This window comes from Rhinolophus sinicus, chromosome 5 (genome assembly GCF_057876585.1).
Source record: "Rhinolophus sinicus isolate RSI-liver-muscle chromosome 5, RSI-T2T, whole genome shotgun sequence".
NCBI lineage: Eukaryota > Metazoa > Chordata > Mammalia > Chiroptera > Rhinolophidae > Rhinolophus > Rhinolophus sinicus.
Genome location: NC_142505.1, coordinates 40,413,542 through 40,431,997, shown reverse-complemented (window position 1 = coordinate 40,431,997; position 18,456 = coordinate 40,413,542). Strand labels below are relative to the sequence as shown.

Sequence of the window (18,456 nt, the reverse complement as noted above, 5' to 3'; positions counted from 1 at the left end):
GTAAGGACAAAACAGAACCAACACTCACGACGGTTCCATGCTCCCTGAACCCTTCTGTATCACCCCTTCATTCCTCACAACAACCCATAATGTGGTTGCTATTCTTCCCCATGGACAAATAAGGAAACTGAAGCATGAAGGTCAAATAACATGTTCAAGGTTCCATGGCCCAGCAGGTGGGTTCCAGGATCTGTTTTCTAGCCCCTACCCTGAAGGCGACTAGAATAAAGCTTGGTGCTTTATTATACGCCTTTTCTCTTTTTAAAAATGCGGATCACAACTCACCAAATGGATTTCACACTCACGAATGGGCTGTAATCTACAGACCCACGGTGGGATGGGTTGGTTCTCTGAGACCTAGAGTGGCTGGGGCACATCGCCTGGGTACTCCCCAATCTGTCAGCATTGCCCCCAACTCCAGGACCCCATCCCAGCTCCCCCCACCTCACCCCATTTCCCGTTCCTCCAGCCCCACATGGCCAGGAGCTGGAATGACCCAATCTTTCTCCCACATACAAGCTGACATCTCCCAGAGACCTGGGGAAGAGCCAGAGCCGAGAGCTGAGAGGGAGGGCCCATCTCAACCTCCCTGTAGGAGAAAGTCATTATGATGCAGCCAGCAGAGCTTCAGCCCAGAGGGGCTTTCATTTCCGAAGGCCTGGGTGGGGGGGGTTGGTGGGGGACACGGGAGGAGATTGCTCACAGATAGGGAGACTGCTGTGGGCCTGCTACTTCATTCCTGCTCCTCCGTGGCAGGCAGCCAAGCTCCTTAACCCTTGATGGAGCTGGAGACCGGGAGGCAGCCAGGAGGGGGGGCCTTGCTGTGGTGGAGGCTGACATTGGGTGTGGGGACTCTGATCATTTTATTAATAAATAGCTACTTTCACCCACGATTGCCAAGCAGAGCTAAGTCCTTCCTCCGCAGTATCATATTTAGTCCAGCCATATCCCTGGGAGATTGTAACTGTCATCATCCCCACTCTACAGATGAGGAAGTAGAGGCCCAGAGACCAATCACTTGCCCACAGTCTCAAGGCTTGTATGGGAGAAGGAACGCAGGGAGAAGCAGGTGATTTTTGAAGGGAGAGATACTTGCAGGTTCTGGGGGAGGCACGGCAGGGGCCATAGCAACGGGAGGCCTTGCATTTATTCTGCATCTTTCTGAGTCCTCCTGGGCTCTCATCAGAGAAGCCCCACCCTCTGTTGGGCAAGCCCTCTACTCTTAATCTCTCCTGCCTCAGTTCACTCCTGGCACCAATGCTTAGGGTCTCCTTCTGTTTCTCATCCACTTGTGTTGTGTCTTTAAGACCCTGTGTCACTGTGTATGCAACCTGGCCTCCCTTTCTCACTGTGAGAAACTGACGTTACACGTTGTTCGTGTGTCCAGCATTTCATTGAATCCCTATGGGTTGTCTATTGATTCTTGGTTGATTTTTCTAGATTGATGGTTCATCACCTGCAAAAATAGTGACAATTTTATCATTTCCTTTCACATTCTTATATCTCTTTGCTATGGACTGAAGATTTGTGTGTGTGTGTCCCTCCAAGTTCCTATATTGAAGCCCTACCCCCAATATGATGGTATTTGGAGGTGGAGCCTTTGGGAGGTTATCAGGTTTAGATGGGGACATGAGGGTGGAACCCCCATGATGAGATTAGTGCCTTTATAAGAAAAGGAAGACACAGATCTCTGTGAGCACTGGCAATACCCAGGAGGAAGGCCATGCCCAGGAAAAGGGCCCTCGCCAAAACCCTGGCTATCCTGGCTCTGACCTTAAACTTCCAGGCTCCAGACAGAGAGGTTGTTTAAATCACCCAGTCTATTGTATTTTGGAATAGCGGCCTGAACTGACACTCTTATTTCTATTTTTTCCACATTGTCTTCAGGATTTCCAATATATTTTGGAAAGTGGTATTGCCAGTAGTACCCTTGACTTATTCCCAACTTTATAGAGAGTGCATTTAAAAAGTATCTTCATTAAGAAAAACGTTTGCTGCAGGGTTTATTTTGTTTTGTTTTTGTTTTTAAGTAAAATACACATAACATAAAATTTGTTATTTTAAGCATTTTCATTTTGTAAAATTAAAATTCTATACTTATTAAACAATAACTCACATTCTTCCTTCCCCCCAGTTCCTATAAACCACCATTCTACTTTCTCTCTCTATGATTTGACTTCTCTAGGGACTTCATATAAGTGGAATCATACAGTATTTGTCTTTTTTGTGACTGGCTTATTTCACTCAGCTTAATGTCTTCAAGGCTAATCCATGTTGTAGTATATTGAGGAATTTCCTTTTTAAGGCTGGACAATATTCCATTGTACGTATAGACCACATTTTGACTATCCATTCATTTATTAATGGACACTTGGATTGCTTTCGCATTTTAGCTATTGTGAACAACGCTGCTATGAACAAGGGTGCACAAACATCTCTTTGAGCCCCTGCTTTCAATTCTTTCGGGTATATACTTAGAAGTGAAATTGCTGGGTCATACTGTAATTCTATTTTTAATTTTTTGAAGTACCACCATACAGTTTTCCACAGTGGCTCCACCATTTCACGTTTCCACCAACAATGCACAAGTGTTTCAATATCTCCATATCCTCACCAACACTTGCTGTTTTTCTGTTTTTTTTCGATAGCAGTCACCCTGATGGGTGTAGGGTGGGACCTCATTGCAGTTTTTATTTCAATTACCCTGATGATTAGTGATGTTGAGCATCTTTTTTATGTGCTTCTTGGTCATTTGTATGTCTTCTTTGGAAAAAGATTATTCAAGTCCTTTGTCCCAGTTCGAATTGTTTTACAAGTTCTCTATGTATTCTTGATATTAATTCCTTATCAGATATGGTTTTCAAATATGTTCACCTGTGAGTTGTCTTTTTATTCTGTCTAGTGCCTTTGGATGCACACATTTTAAAAATGTCCATAAAGTTGAGTTTGTCTAGTTTTTCTTTTATTGCCTGTTCTTTGGGTGTCATATCCATGAAAACATTGCCAAATCCAGGATCACAATGCTTTTGTCCTGTTTTCGTCTAAGAGCTTTATTGTGTCAGGTCTTACATTTAGCTCCTTGATTCATTTTAATTTTTGTATATGGTGTTAGGTGAGGGTCCAACTTCCTTCTTTTACATGTGGAATCCACTTCTTTACCTCACCTCATGAAGCCACACCCTAAATACGTGCAGTTTAGCATTCAGGCAAGACTCAGGGAAACCCCTGTGCATATTTCTAGAGTTCTCTTTGCACAGCTGCCTTTTGTCTACACCCTGCCCCATAAATCTCATTCACCGCTGTCTTCCAATCTCTGAGTCTCTCACCTCATTTCAGCAATCCTGTCACACTCTGTTTGAATTCTCCTTCCCTGGACTGTGATCCAGAAAGCATCTCTCGCAGAAAGCTGAGGGGATTGTAGAACACACTTTCTCTTGTCCTGGCAGTGTCCGGAAGACACTCCAGTACTAGTTACTCCAGCATGTCTGGAAGAAACTTCAGTCCATATCTTTTTTGTTTGATAGAATCTTGCTCCGAATGTTTTCAGATCCTTTTTTATTTAAACATTGAAAACATTGTGTCTGACAATTCCAATATCCAAAGTCTTGCATGTCTAATTTAATGTTTGATATTTGTTTTCATTCACTTTAGCTTATATTTTTAAATTTTGGGTTGTGAGCTCATGTTCAACTGGATTCTTCCTGTGGAAATCTTACAAGGTCTAGGTTGAGAGTGAACATCTTCAAAGAAGACTTGTGTTTGCTTCTGTCAGGCATCCTGGGGTGTTACTCACTGGGTTTCCCAGACCTCATAGACATCATACACACGCACGCATGCGTGCGCACACCCAGAATCTCTGTGAGGGCCAACCTGGGTTATCCATTTTCAGAAGGATCCTTAACTAAAACATTTTTCTCTGACTGAGACGGAGACATTCAAGTTCCCTTGTCGTTTTGTATCGAGGGCCCCAGGTTTACATTTGGGAGCGTCATTTAAAGCTTGGTGTCTTATTCAGGCCCACGGCTTTGTCTCATGTCTCCTACAGCCATTAAAGCCCAAGTTCTGGGTCATTGGGATAAACAAAATTGCCTCCAGACAGCTGTGGTTTTGGCGCTTGCTTACCACTTGGTTTCTCTCATCCTCTCTTCAGCCCCTGAAGACTTTCCTTACTACCTGTGAGCTCCGATATGCAATTGAGGCAGTGTTTGATTTATGTTATTCAATACATCAGTGTGTTTTGTAGTGAGATGTTTTTTTCAGGCCATGTAATCCATGCTACAGGTGGAAACGGAAGTCTGATCTTTGCTTCACTGCCCTCCTAGTTTCTCCTTTCCCTGGCTGGGCCCACCTCCACACAGAGGAATGGAATGGAGGAAAAGTGGGTGGATTTGGCAGCAGGGACCTTGCCTAATGTTATGGACTATGTGCAGACTATGGCCTCTGGCAATCCCTTCCTTGCTCAGGGCCTCGGTCTCCCTCTTTATAAAGTGAGAGATTAGGAAATCCCAGTTTCCTTCTAGTTTTAATTTTCTTTGACTCTAAGTCTATTCATGGATAGTCTTCCCCTCCTGGGCCTTCTACTGGGTCAACCTGAACAAGAATTGGGGAAAGGGTGCTCAGTGATAAGGGGAGATCCTGCTCCCATTTCCCAGAGGCCCTGAGGCAACTGACGATTACATGTCCTCCAGACAGGCTAAGTACCTGGGAAGTGAATAATCAGATTGCCCCTTAGTTCCCTGCTGGCACAGATAGCACACAGCAAGAGGGCCTAATAAAAGCTACCTTCTAGGCTCTGGCTCTACACCACCCTCGCATCCTCCAAGAAGTCTTCCTAAAAACAGGCCCATGTAGAGGAGAGTGCTACTCCATGTCTGGCAAAGATTAGTGATTGATTGGTAGAGGCTGCCTGGACCTTTGCTAAAGATGGATTCTGAGGCCTCATCTAGGTTCAGAGTGCTGTGATTGACTAATGATGCCTGGAAGGGCCTAGGATGAATGGTAACAGCATGTGTGTCAATGTGTTCGCCATCTCTGGAGCTTCAACGTGAGATATGCCACACCTTTTTGCTTTAGAAAGCCTGGACCTTCCTAAATCTAAGGAATGACAGAGAGGAACTTGAAGGTAAAATCCAGCTACTCTAGTCAACAGTTTATGACTTTCTCAGGTAATTTCATACCTTCCCACCATGCCTGGTTTGCTGGGGGCATTGTTGGGGGCGGGGGGTGAAGCCTTCCCTTCTCTCTCTCTCTCCTGGTGTTTCCATGAGGAAGAGGGCTTCCCCTTTTCTCCCTCATCCTCAGGCGACAATTTGATTATGTAGCACTGGACATTCACTGCCCCCGCCCCACCTACCAGTGGGAGGTGTCCCTGCTCATATCAGCTCAGTTTGGGCCCCATTTCAGGGTGGCGAGCCCCTGAGTTGGGCCATGGCCTGCCCTTTGGAGATAGGTCTGCCCTTCCTGTGCAGGCAGCTGTGGAAGTACATGGCTGAACATGCAGCCCCAAAGGCTGGATTCAGGGAGGAATGTAAGAGGGTGAGCAACGTCTCCACTCCAACCTTTACAGAGTTGTGTCTGAAGGGCTGGAGGGTACCTGCAAGCCAGGGCAGAGGTGGTACTTGCTTCCCCTTGCCTTCTGATCCTTGTGTGGCCTTGTGCTCAGAAGGGGAGGAAGGGAGAGTGGCTGGATGCCCAGGACCCCTAACAAATATCAGGCCCCTTAGGTAAGAAAGGATGCAGGCCTAAGAACATACCACATCATTTCAAATCCATTTCTAGGGGACAAATGTATAATCCATAAAAAGCCTTTGAATGATACAAATGATAAAAAATTAAACCTCAAAAAATTCAGATTACAAAAGCAGCTATTACAAAGAGAGTACAAGTAGTCGCCGTTAAGTGCAGAGCACAGCCGTGAATGCCACCCACAGATCAGGGTCTGAAGTTTCTTCTGGGCTTGGAGAACAAGGCAGACCCTGTGCGGTCCTCGCCCTGCTCCTGGGAAGTGGCTCTGGGAGCCTCAGACAAGGGGGCCTGGAGCTGCTGTGCTATCTGCCCCTGTCAGGTGCCACCACGGAGGCGCCAGTACAACAGAGGGACTGCCATCTCTGGGCCCTTGATGCTGGTAAGGATTCTGCAGGTCTGTTAGCTCGAGCGCTGAGGCTGGGCTAAATGAGGACGTTAGCATGTGGGGGTCACGGGGGCTCTGGCTTTCTGGGTGCCACCAAAGGGTCCCTGGGTGTGGCCTGTCACTGCCTCTTCTGTCCTACTCCATGGCTCTCTCCTTCTATTTCCACTTGCCCTTTATTCTTCCTCCTCCCTCCCCACTTTTCCTCTCCTCCCTCCCTCCTGCTCTCTCCTTTCTCATCATCTCATCTCCCCATCTTTCCCTTTGTCTCTTCTCCCATCTGCTCCACTTTTCTCTTTCTGTGTCCTCTTCCCTCGTCCCTCTCACACCCTGTTTCCTACCTGGGCCAGAACCTGAGTCCTTCCCCACCCAGTGAAGGGGAGGAGGGCATAGTTTTGTCCCACCCAGACCTCCCCAGAGTCTCATTTGGTTTGCCCCCCTTAAAGAGGTTTGTTTCCTTGGAAGGAGGAGATTCCTGGGCTGACTTCACTGGCCACAGCGGAAGCTCTGGGTCAGAGGAACCAAGTTTGCAAGCACTTGGCCTGGAACAGGGCTGCTGGGGGTTCTCTGGCCTTGTAGAGCCAGACTGGCCCAAGGCCTCACCTAATTGCTAGAGGCTCGCTTGTTTATTATGCAAAGGCTCAGAGAAAGGGCGTGGGGGCTGGGGAGGCGGCAGGGTGGCCAGGTGGGTGTGGGAGGAGCTGCATGCAGGCCTGGGACTCGGGGTGGCAGGGGTGGCAGCAGGCTGCATCACTTCTTGGAGTCCAGTTTCTTCCAGACGGTTATCTTCTTACTGGCCCGCCTGGCTTTGATGAAAGGATGGAGATCCGTGCCAGACTGTTTCATTCTAAAAATCAAAATAGAAAGAAGCAAATGCTGGGAAATGGGGTGGAGAGGGCTGGTCTGGACAACAGCCTGAGCCCTGTCCTGGGCTGAGGTGGGCATGGCCCTCCACCTTGCACAGCTGAGGCCTTCAGGGTGTCGCGCCAACCTGGGGGTCCCGGTGGCACCTGTGACTTTTCTAGGTACTCAGATTTGCTTTTTTATCTTCATGAAAAAATGTGTGATATTTTCATGCTCTTGCAGAACACATGATTCGCTTCCCAGTGAACACAGCCAAGTTAGTGGACTTTTGACAGGTCTAGCAAGTTTCTTGCAGGGAGACAGCCAGCAGTCTCCATCCTTCTCAGACAGATGGGTCTAGGCCGTGGGGTTTCACCACTAAGGTTACAGACTCCAATCTTGAAGGCCTCAATTTTCTTCACCCAGACCACTGCCAGCAGCTCCAGGGAGCAGACTTGATGCCTAACTGGTCACCGTGTTGAAAAAATGGGCCAGATGTCAGGGATTGTTGGAGATGACCTGAGTCCCTGGGGGATGTGAGTGCCCAAGGTCACTTAGCCCTGTGTGCCCTCTGTGGCCTGTGGCAGAGCCAGGGGCCCTGCTGTGAGCTGTACCCATTCTGCGGACCATACAAAGGCCCCTCAGCCTTGGGCCACGGTGGCCACCTACTTGTTCTCAGCTTCAGAAGAAGGCTCCTCCATCTTCATCCCCACGGGCAATGGGGAGAAGCTTCCTTGGACGTCTTCTGACATTGTTCTCTTGGCTGAGTCAGGGTCTTCCAGGCCCGGGATGGAGGCTGAAACACTGCAGGGGGTGGAGGAGGGGAGGGCAGGGCTCAGTGGAGGCACAGCCAGAGGAGACCCAGCTGGGGGTGCCTGGGCAAGCACCTCTCACTCAGAGCTGCCCCTTCCATGTCACAGTTGCTGGAGTGAAAAAGGGTGCTGATCTTCTCCCGAGGACGGATGAAGGGCGAACCTGACCCCCTGAGAACCCAGAGGCTCCCTGGAGGTCAGCTTCCCTGGTTTCTTTTTAAGGTGGGAACCGTCCTAACTCTGTGTCTGCCACACCTGCGTACCCCTGCCTTCCTATCCTTTCCTGGCCTTGTGCTCAGAAGGGCTGTATCAAGTGAGCAAAGGAGAGAGGAAAGGAGGCCAAGAAAATAAGTCATCATGCACACTGTTACGGTTGTGTCCTCCCAAAATGCACATACTGGAGTCCTAACCCCTAGTACCCCAGAATGTAGGAAACAGGGTCACTGCAGATGGAACTGAGTTGAGACGAAGTCATAGCAGAGTAGGGTGGGCCTCAATCTAACATACCTGGTATCCTTATATCCTTATCAAAAGGGGACATGTAGACACAGACGTGCACACAGAGCAATGCCACGTGAAGACGCGTGGTTCTGCCACAGCCCAGGGACGCCCAGAAGCGAGGGGAGAGGGCTGGGCTGCATCCTCCCCTAGTGCCCCCCCAGGGAGTCTGGCCTGCCCAGACCTTCATCTCGGACTTCTGGCTTCCAGAACCACAAGACAAGAAACTTCTATTTAGGCCACTCAGTTTGCGGAATGGTCTTATGGCCGCCCTAGAAACTGACGAACGTGTGTAGTCACTCCTCACCTTGTACCACAGCTCAAGGCTTTGTAGCCATTCACTGCCTACAAGCACCTTGGGGTTACAAGACGGTTCTGAGCATCGCAGCCGCCCTGGAAGGCAGGCAGCTCAGGGCCCCCATTTTACCGACAAAAGCAGAGAGAAGAGTGGGCTTTCTGGAGGACACACAGTACGTAGGTTCGTGGCAGAGACAGGACTGGCCCTTTCATTCACTGTCTCTTCATATTTATTGAGCCCCTGCTATGTGATTAGCTTAAGGACCGGGTGCTTCAGAGACAAGAGACAAGGGGAGAGGCAAGACGGGTGCCCCTTCTATCATTTCAAGGACCCCAGGAAAATTTAAAATGGAGAAATACCAAAACAGAGTCACAGAATCTGGGTATATTCATAATGTTTGCATTTAGCCTCCCTGCGGGGCTCACTCTGCCACCCTGTCCCATGGGCAGCACACAAAGTCTGTGACCCTTTGCAACACCGCAGTGGGGCCAAGGGCCAAGGGCCAAGGCGTACCTGAGGCCCTTGAGAAGTCAGATCCTTCGGGGCTTGTACAGGTGTCTGGAATGAGCCTAGGGGCACTGACATCCACCTCTGCTGCTCCCAGAGAGCAGGGCTAGGGGTGCAGGGGCAGGGCCAGGCTGATGGGCTCTTCCATGGCCCCCCAGCAGGGAACCAGACCGGGGTGGATGGGGAAGAGGTCCCTGGGCTCTCTGGCTGGCATAGGGTAATTGGGAAGTCAGGCGAGAAGCCCAGAAAGAAGCATAGGCCCCCTAAATTTCTTTATTCATTCATTCATTCATTCATTCATTCATTCATTCATTCATTTATTCATACCATCAGTATTTACTGAGCACCTACTCCCTGAGCTAGGCTCTAGGAATAAATACATGCACCAGACCCTGAATTTAATAGCCAGCTCCTTAGTCCTGCCAAGTGGCCCCTCCAGGGCACTGGCCTCCCTGCTTCTAGCCACACCCTTTCCTGCCCAGGTCCACGCTGCTGCCCAGGGGCTCATCCTCCCTGACCTGGCGTTGCATCTCTGGCTTAAAGCCAGTCTGTGGCTCCCCAACTTCTGCAGCTCTAACTCTGGAGCGGTGCCCCGCTCAAGGCGCATCAGAATTTGACCCCAAACTACAGTTTTTCTAACAGCCCCCTTGGCAGCCCCCACTAAATCCACAGCTATGCTGCTCCCACTCCCCAAACTGTGTGCCTTTGCCCATCCTAGCCTCTGCCAGGAGTGCCTGTTTCCTCTCCTTTTCTACTGGACCTTCTCCTCATCCTTCAAGGCCAGGTTCTTATGTCACTTTGCCTGGGAAGCCCTCCCTGAATTCTCATAAAAGGAGTGATTTCCTCTGCTGCTTACCAGGGCGCAGTGTTCACAGCTCTGCTTCCAACCATCTGAGGGGAGGGGCTGATCTTAGCAACTCGCCATGGCTCTCAGTAGGTATGAGCGAGTGAATGAACAAATGACTCATTTGTGGGGACATCAGAGGCATGTGACTGACTAGGACAGTGGGGCCACATGGCCATCCTGCTGGGGTGACAGGAACACTCCTGTTCCTACTGACAGCCTATCAGGTGCTTCCCTGGAAGAATGATCTAGAGATGGAAGTGAAGACCATCCTTGGTCAGAGACCAGTAGAAAAGGCCATCTGGGGGGTTGCAGCAGACCAGCCCCTGCAGGGGTTTGAAACACCTTTACTCGCTTCGATGAAAGGAAAGTGCAGCAGGAGCTGGCCCTTATCTGACAGGAAGCTCACCGCTCCAAGGCATCAAGGCAGCCCCCTGTTCCAATTCAGAAAGGTACCCTCTCCACTCAGCCCACTCGGGTCCCCAATACAAGAGAGAGGTGGCTTTAAAACCACCTTCATCCATACTGACTGTTCCTGTGACAGGCTTGATGTCCCGGTGAACCCCACCCCAGACCATGCCGGGTTCATGAGTCTACAGCCCAACTCTGATCAAGCTTCTCCCCAGCTCAGGAACCTTCAATGGCTCCCCACTGCCTGTAGATCTAGTCACAGAAGCCTCCCTTCCCCTGCGTATCCAGTGCCTGCTTACCCCTTAGCAGGGGTACCTTCTCCAACAGGTCTTCCCGGGACTCCTCACAGTGACCTCCTAACACATGGAGAGCCCGGGCATTGCCTCAGTCTGGCAGGCTTCTCCTCTCCATGAGCTGACAAATCATCTCACCAACCAGGCCTGGCCTACACCTCACATGTCTCTGGGTCCCCTAACAGAGTGGCTTGACCAGAGCTGGGCAGCAACAGGCTCACAGTACCCCCAAACCCCGGAGCTGAACCAGAGCCTTGCTGAGAACTGCCATGGTTGGTTACGGGCAGCTGCCTGTGTGTAGAGGTGGACAGGGAGGGAGGTTCAAGGGCCAGCTCTGCCATTGCCTGTCCCTGCGCACACGCAGAGCTCACACCCTCTTCCCAGGTCCTGACATGACCCCTCTTTTGCAACAGCTGTCAAGGAACCTGAGGACAGAGTGAGCAAGGCCTTGGGAGGCAGGCTACAAGCAGTCTTCCTTGGGTTGAAGGAGGATGCTGGCATGAGCAGCTGGCAGGGGCGGAGTGCCCTCCCTTAGAGCCCAGCACCGTGGGAGGGCCTGGCAGTGACTGGCTCCTCTGGGGCGCTGGCCCACTCTTCCCATCCTCTCTTAAGATGACACCTGGCAGGGACAGCTGAGGGGGACAATGACCCGAGGGGAGACCTGGGCTTCCTGAGACTGCACCTGGCCCTCCCCTGCCTGTCCCCCAGCCTGGCTTCCCCTCAGGCTCCCCGACTCTTCTAAGGTGGTCGAGAGGTAGGAGTGTTACCAAGTGGCGCAACTGTGAAGAGCTTCCCAACACATACGAGGTGTGATCATGCAATAGGGTGAATGTTTAAATAAAAAAAAACGTATTACAGTAAAAGACACATTGCCATTAATCTCCCTCAAAACACCCTCCTCGCTTCTAACACCCTTATCCCATCGTTCTTGCCACTTTCTGAAGCAGTTCTGGAAGTCCTCTTTCATGAGTGTCTTTAGTTGCGCTCTCGTGGCTGCCTCGATGTCCTGAATCCATTCAAAACATTTACCTTTCATGGTCATTTTGACTTTGGGGAAGAGCCAGAAGTCGCATGGTGCCAGATCCGGTGAATACGGTGGATGAGGACACACTGTAATGTTTTTGACAGAAACTGCTATACCAGAAGCGATGTGTTACAGGGAGCCTTTCTGTTGTGATCAACAAATACAGTGACTGCTGCTGCCGAGTGCCAACCAATGGAAAGGCAGGGATCTTCAATACGGGAAGCGGCGCATCAAACCTTAGTAACAGTGTGTGACAAGTGTCAACTTGTTTGGTGCAGTCAGTCGGGTGTGAGCTATGGTTGAGAACAGGTGTGTTTTAAAGTGTGAGATAAATCATTCTCCATCATGACAACGCTCTGTGTCACACATCACTTCTGGTACATGGCAATTACTGTCAAATAAAAACATTACGGTGTGTCCTCATCCACCTTATTCCCTGAATTTGGGACAGTGCAACTTCTGGCTCTTCCCCAAAGTCAAAATGATTCAGGACTTTGAGGCAGCCATGACAACACAACTAAAGACACTCATGAAAGAGGACTTCCAGAACTGCTTCAGAAAGTGGCAAGACTGATTGGATAAGTATGTTTGAAGTGAGGGGGAGTATCTTGAGTGGGATTAATGGCATTGTGTCTTTTACTGTAATAATTTTTTTTATTTAAACATTCACTGTATTGTTTGATCACAGTTTATATGGACGGCACTTTACAGTTTACAAAGCCTATTGAGGATTACATGTCATTTACATAGCACTGTCTTTCCAGTTTATAAGATGTTTTGTCATTTATAAAGTGTCTTGTGGTTTACAAACTGCTTTATAGGGTATCAGGTACACTGCAGTTTATAAAGCACTTTACAGGGCTCCCAGCTCACAAAGGGCTTTGGAGCAGGTCCATCTTCCAGTTTGGGTAGAGGGCACACAGCAGTTTACAAGGTGCTTTGCAGGTTACAGGGCAGGTCGCAGCTTCCAAAGCCCTTGGTGATTTATCGGGCATGTGGCACTTTACAAAGGACTTTTATAAAGTTCATGAAAGTTTGGGAGGTGCTATGCAGTTGACCGGGCATGTTACAGTTTGCACAGGGCTTTGCGGCTTACAGGGCACATGACATTTTGTCATTACAGAGTGTGTCATCTCTTACAGCTTTTAATCCTCTCAACTCACTCCTCTAAGAAAGGTCCTGAACGAACGATGTCTTCAACCCACAGGGAGACAACTGAGACCCAGGGAGGGCAAGTGACACACATCCGAGGCCATGTCTGTGGCATGGCCTGGCGCCCTGCCTCTGCAGGGCTCCTCCCTGCCCTTGCTGGCTCCCTGCTCCAGTGGGAGGGGTACACTGGGGGCTCCTCCTCCTGCCTGGTCAGCTTCACTGTAGGAGGCTCACCTCCCAGACTCCCACATCGCAGCTGGGCTTGGAGTCTACACTTCCCTCTCCTCTCCCCACCATCCTGCACTGGGCCCCAAGCTGGGCTCCGTGGACAGCCTGGCAAAGACAGGTCCAGGTGGCGGGGAACTGCACTGACAGCAGAGTGAATCTGTGCTCTGTGGCCCCAAGGTGTGGACCAGGCTGCCTCCCCTGTCCCCTTTCAGTCCTGGGTGCACAGAGGTGGCAGGAAAGCCGACCCCAGAGTGGGTCTCTTCAGACTTCCTGGGCTTGGCAAACTGCAGTGAGCAGGGTGGAGGGAAGGCAGGGCAGCGCGAGGGCCCTCCTCGCCCGCACCGAACCTGCCCTGTTCCCAGGATGGGCCGTGGCTTGGCATCTCTTAGGAACTCAAAGCACAGCCCAATGGAGAAATGTAGCCAAGCCCAGTGGGGCGCAAGGAAAGGACGCCCAGGTGACAGCTGCCATAGCAGGTAACATGATGAGAGCCAGTGTGACCGGGACAGGGCGGGGCATCAGTGGGAGGCCCGGGAGGCCCTCTACTAGGCCTAGGCTGTGATGGGAAGGAAGCATATTCGTACCTGGGTAGCTTAGCAGCTAGTAGGGGACAACTCGTCCCTCTGTGAATACCTCTGGCCTGTGCGATGGAGGCCAGTCTTTCAGAGGTCCCAGCACAGAGGGTGTGACAAGGGCTCCAGCCCCCTGCGGCCCAGCCCCTCCGGGGTATCTTCCAGGGAGAGCAAGGGCCTCTTCTCCATGCAGCAGCCCAGGCTGCCCTCCTGCTCAAAGGCCCCACAGCTCCCGGCTGTACCTGGATTTCCAGGAGGGCCGCCCTGGTGAGAATCGGGTGGCCCTATCTTGCCTCTAGCTCACATGGCACCCATCTCCATCATTCCTCTTCAGGCGCTCCTGGCACATCGAGTTTCTTGGTGTTTCTGGGGGGAGGGGGCGTGTCTCACTGCTCTCTCCTGCCTGGCCAGCCGTTCCTGCCGTCTGTCCACTGCTCCTGTGTCACAGCCTGCCCTGTCCTGCTCCCCATGGCAGTGTACCTCTGCTCTCGGGCACAGATCACAGGCCTGCAAATAGCATGACCTCCCTTGGCCAAGACGAGGACTCCGCAGGCCAATGGGGAAGGCAGAGCAGAGTGTTCAGGTGGACACAGCCCAGACTCACGAGGTAGCCCTCTCCTCAAGATGCTGCCTCACGTGTGTCCTGCTTGTCCTTCCAGCTGGGCTGCAGCCCACTCCCCTGGGAGCTCTCTTGAATGTCCAGCCTACTGAGCATTCCTTTGTTGGAGCTCCCTCTGTGCCCTCCACCTGGGGCCCAGAGCTTGGCCACGTGTCGATGAGTCCCGTGCATCCCCAGAGCTACGTGTCCACCTCAGAAGTCTGCCCCCAACACGCAGAACATCCGAGAGAAGCCAAGAGGGCGAGGAGAGGTTGAGCCCACTGGACCCAGTGCCCCGCACAGGGCTGCCCCTGGGGTTGGGGAGTCACTAGCTGCTTAATAAATGCAGGAGGGAAAAAAGGCATAGGGTGAGTGCGGGACAGTGGGGCTCTAAACCTTGTGCAGCTCTGGTTTCCAGGCCAGTCCTGGAGCCAGGAGCCTTCTTTGTGCCTTACCTCGGTGCAGCCCCACTCAGCCCCGTCCTGGGGAGTCAAAGATGAAGGCCACGGTAGCTCCCCGTAAGGCTATGCTGCCCCACAGGCTCCCTCGCCTTGCCCACGGGGCGGTACAGCCAGGCTCCTTCCCAGGCGAGGAAGGAGCTGCACCACGGAGCACCCCAGGAAACCTTCACATGCTCACACTGGGATTCCAGGCTGTGGGGCAGACTATGAGGGACACATGTGGACAGGTCGGTGGAACAGGTGGGACGTGCTCTGGTGGCCAGAGGGAGAATGAGAACTGCTGCCACCTGATTCTCACCGGGGCGGCCCTCGTTTTCCAGGTACAGCTGGGGGCTGTGGGGAGCTGTGGGGGCTTTAAGGAGAAGGTGGGTTTTGGAGACTCAGCCAGCCCTTGCTGGGAGCTCCCTCGCTGAGAAAAACAGCCCCTTTCCTTCCTAGTCAGCTGCAAGCACCCAGAGAGCATCTCCTTCCCCTCCCCTTTATAAAAATTGTGGTTAAAAGAACGTAACGTCAAATTTACGATCTTAACTATTTTAAGTGTATAATTCTGTACATTAAGTACATTAAGTACATCCTCAATGTTGTGTGGCCATCACCACCATCCATCTCCAGAACTTTTTCATCTTCACAAACTGAAACTCCATCCCCATTAAACACGAACTCCCCACTCCCCTCCCCCAGCCCCTGGCAGCCCCCATTCTGCTTTCTGTGTTTATAAATCTGACTACTCTAGGGACCTCCTATAAGTGGAATCATGGAGCATTTGTCCTTTTATGACCGGCTCATTTCATGCACGTTACAGCATATTGCAGAAGCTCCTTCCTTTTTTAAGGCTGAGTAATATTTCATGGATGTACAGGCCACATTTTCTTCATCCATTCATCCACTGATGAGCACTTGGATTGCTTCCACTTCTTGGATATTCTGAATAACGGTGCTATGAACAGGGGTGTACAAATATCCCTTCAAGACCCTGCTTTCAATTCTTTGGGGTATATATTCAGAAGTGGAATTGCTGGAACATATGGTAATTCTATGTTCAATTTTTTTGGAAAAACCGCCATACTGTTTTCCATAGCAGCTGCCCCATTTCACATTCCCACCAGCAGTGCATGAGCGTTCCAATTTCTTCTCATCCTCGTCAACACTTGTTATTTTCTGGTTTTATTTTCTTTCTCAGAGTAGCCATCCTAATGGATGTGAGGCAGTATCTCATTATGGTTTTGAGTTGCTTTTCTCTAGTGATTAGTGCCTTTCACCTTTTTTCACATCAATTTTTGGGTCTTTGGATCAGTGAAGGTGATGCAGTTCAAGGTCTTGTTCACCTCCATATCCCCAAGGCGGAGCAGAAGGCCGGGCATGCAGTAGTTGCTCAGAAACTGAAGGAGCAGCATGACGTATAGGCTAAAAACAGGGGTCACATCTGGAGAGAGGAGCCTCCCACACTGGAGGTATCCGAGGGGAGGCTGGATGACCGTGGCAGGCAGTTAGCAGCACTCTGTCAACCAGCCCTTCCTCATGCCCACCTGACCTCTGACTCCGTGGAATGGGATAAAATCAGCCCTAGGTTATCATTCAGTGAACATTTCCCAACGGCCTCCTAAGTGCTGGGCCCTGGGGAGAGGGGAGGACGAAAGAGAAGGGAGGTGGGGTGTCTAGGGCACGTGACACAGGACAGCCAGCCCTTTGGGCTGGCACAGCTTGACACATTCAGAGAGACCTGCAGCCCTTTTGCAAACTACTGCCTGCTCCTCAGGGCAGAAGTGTCCCCAGGTGACTCCAGCCCCTCAGGCCTGAGTGAGTATGGGGCTCTCCCAAAGGCCCCACAGCCTCCCCCAGTTGCTTTTGCCTGGCCTGCCCCCACCCTTCTGCTCTGTTTCTCACAGCCAGTCTACTTGCTAGGCAGGAGCCACCCGAGTCTTGGTTAGGGCTCAAGGCCTCAGCGGGGAGCCCTGCCTCCCAGCATCCAAGCTTCATCACCAGTCACAGACAGACCCCGTTTCTTCCTTACTCACAGCCCTTGCTTCTCCACAGCGGCTTCACCGATGCCAGGCCCAGACTGAGGACTGTCTCTGCAGCTGGCACCTCTGAGAAAAGAGAAGGTGGAAGTGCCCCCAGCCCAGAGACCATCCCAACCTTTTCAGATCTGCCTCCCAGCTCTGCCCCAACCCTGCGTTTACTTTGCTGATCTGTCTCCGCCACCCCCACCTCCCTCCCCACTCCAGCTGTACAAAAGCAGCAGACTAAAACTCTAGGTGAGGGAGACATGATTCCCACTGAGGGACGGTGAGCCAGCTCTGAATGCAAAACTGTCTGACAACGTCCTTCTTGAAACAGAAGACCCAGAAATGAAATGACGGCACGCCAGGAACTACACCTCCCTTGCATTACACACCAATACTTCTCTGCCTTTTAAGATTTTTTTTCAGCATCATAGTCTGTCATGCTGGGACTTGCACATCCACTGACCGTAAACCTTCCAAACCTAAAGGTGAACATTTGTTCTTTCTCTCAAACCACCTCTTGGCAGCTGAGCGTACTGCAAACCTCGATTCCGTCATTTCTCCCTCTCTAGGGCACAGCTGAGCAGCAAGCCTCCCCTGCACTCTTGCAAGCTGCATTTTCGGGAAAAAAGTGGACAGGCCAAGCACAGGGGTCTGTCCTTCATGCTGCCACTGATCATCGCTCACTGGGTGCAGCTGAACAAGCGGCTACCTGAGCCACACCTGTCCATCTGGTCCATAAGGACATCAAGAGCTTTCTCCCAGTGCCTTCCCCAACCCAGATAATCTAGGCTGATTGCACGTCCCTCACTACTGAGCTAGCTGCCCTGCTGGCAGAGGAATTGGGGTCAGTGCGTGGTTTTAAAACATATCCACAAATTCTTCAATAATTCTCCCATCAAGAGGTGGGGTCTTGTTCCCGTTCCTTGAACATGGGCTGGCCCAAGGGACTCACATACAGGGGAAGGTGACACCATATGGATCATGAGGCAGAGAGACACGTAAAAGGCAATACAGCTCCCACCTGGCTCTCTTGGGACCTTGCTCTTAGAACCCAGCTGCCATGCTGTGACAAAATCCGGCCACGTGGAGAGGCCACCTGTAAGTGTCCCAGCTGACAGCCTGCATCGACCACCAGCTATGTGAGTGAACAAGCCTTGGAGAGGACTCCAGCCCCAGCCAACTTCTGACTGCAACCGCCCAAGAGACCCAAGCAAGACCACCAAGCTTAGCCCAGTTGGCTCACTGACCGTCAGAGACAATAATAACAAACAATTGTGTTGTTTTGCGCCACTGAGCTTGGGGTGGTTAGTTTCACAGATACAGATAACAGAACTGTTGTGATGGCAACATTTTCTTGTAGAGATTCCATTCCCTTTTTCCCTAAGTATTTTCAAACTGTCAACCTAACGAGCCATTCTAGAATTAGGAAGAGTCCTACTGGTTTATGATTTCAGAAATCTGCCCCACTCTCCTTTCAAGAACCTATACCATTTGTGTGTGCGTGCTTTTCTGATCCTTTCTTCACCATTCCTCAAAAACTGTTGAAAACTGTTATAAATATACCATTAAGTCCTTTCAGAAGCCTTGGATATAACAAATTAAGAGCCTGGAACTCTGTTTGGTAATAATAATAACAACAAAACAATAGCATTAGCAACTGTAATTTGCAATCTCAGTAAATGTTAGTGATGTGCCAGCATTTCACATGTATTGACTTACCTAGTCCTCACAACCCAATACAGGTGAAAACTATGTTTATTCCTGCTGAGGCCCAGAGAGAGA

At 50.9% G+C, this 18,456-nt stretch overlaps 1 protein-coding gene across 1 annotated transcript in view; it reads right to left on the bottom strand.

Moving 5' to 3' along the window:
• Nucleotides 1–6,399: 6,399 nt before the first annotated feature.
• FAM194C (family with sequence similarity 194 member C) overlaps nt 6,400–18,456 on the bottom strand; it is a 74,736-nt gene continuing 62,679 nt past the window's right edge. The window contains exons 14-15 of the mRNA XM_088798387.1: nt 7,640–7,774; nt 6,400–6,974 (exon numbers count right to left, since the gene is read on the bottom strand). Of these exons, the coding sequence (XP_088654513.1) occupies nt 6,878–6,974; nt 7,640–7,774 (232 nt within the window). The 3' untranslated portion in view covers nt 6,400–6,877. The remainder of the gene's footprint in view (nt 6,975–7,639; nt 7,775–18,456) is intronic.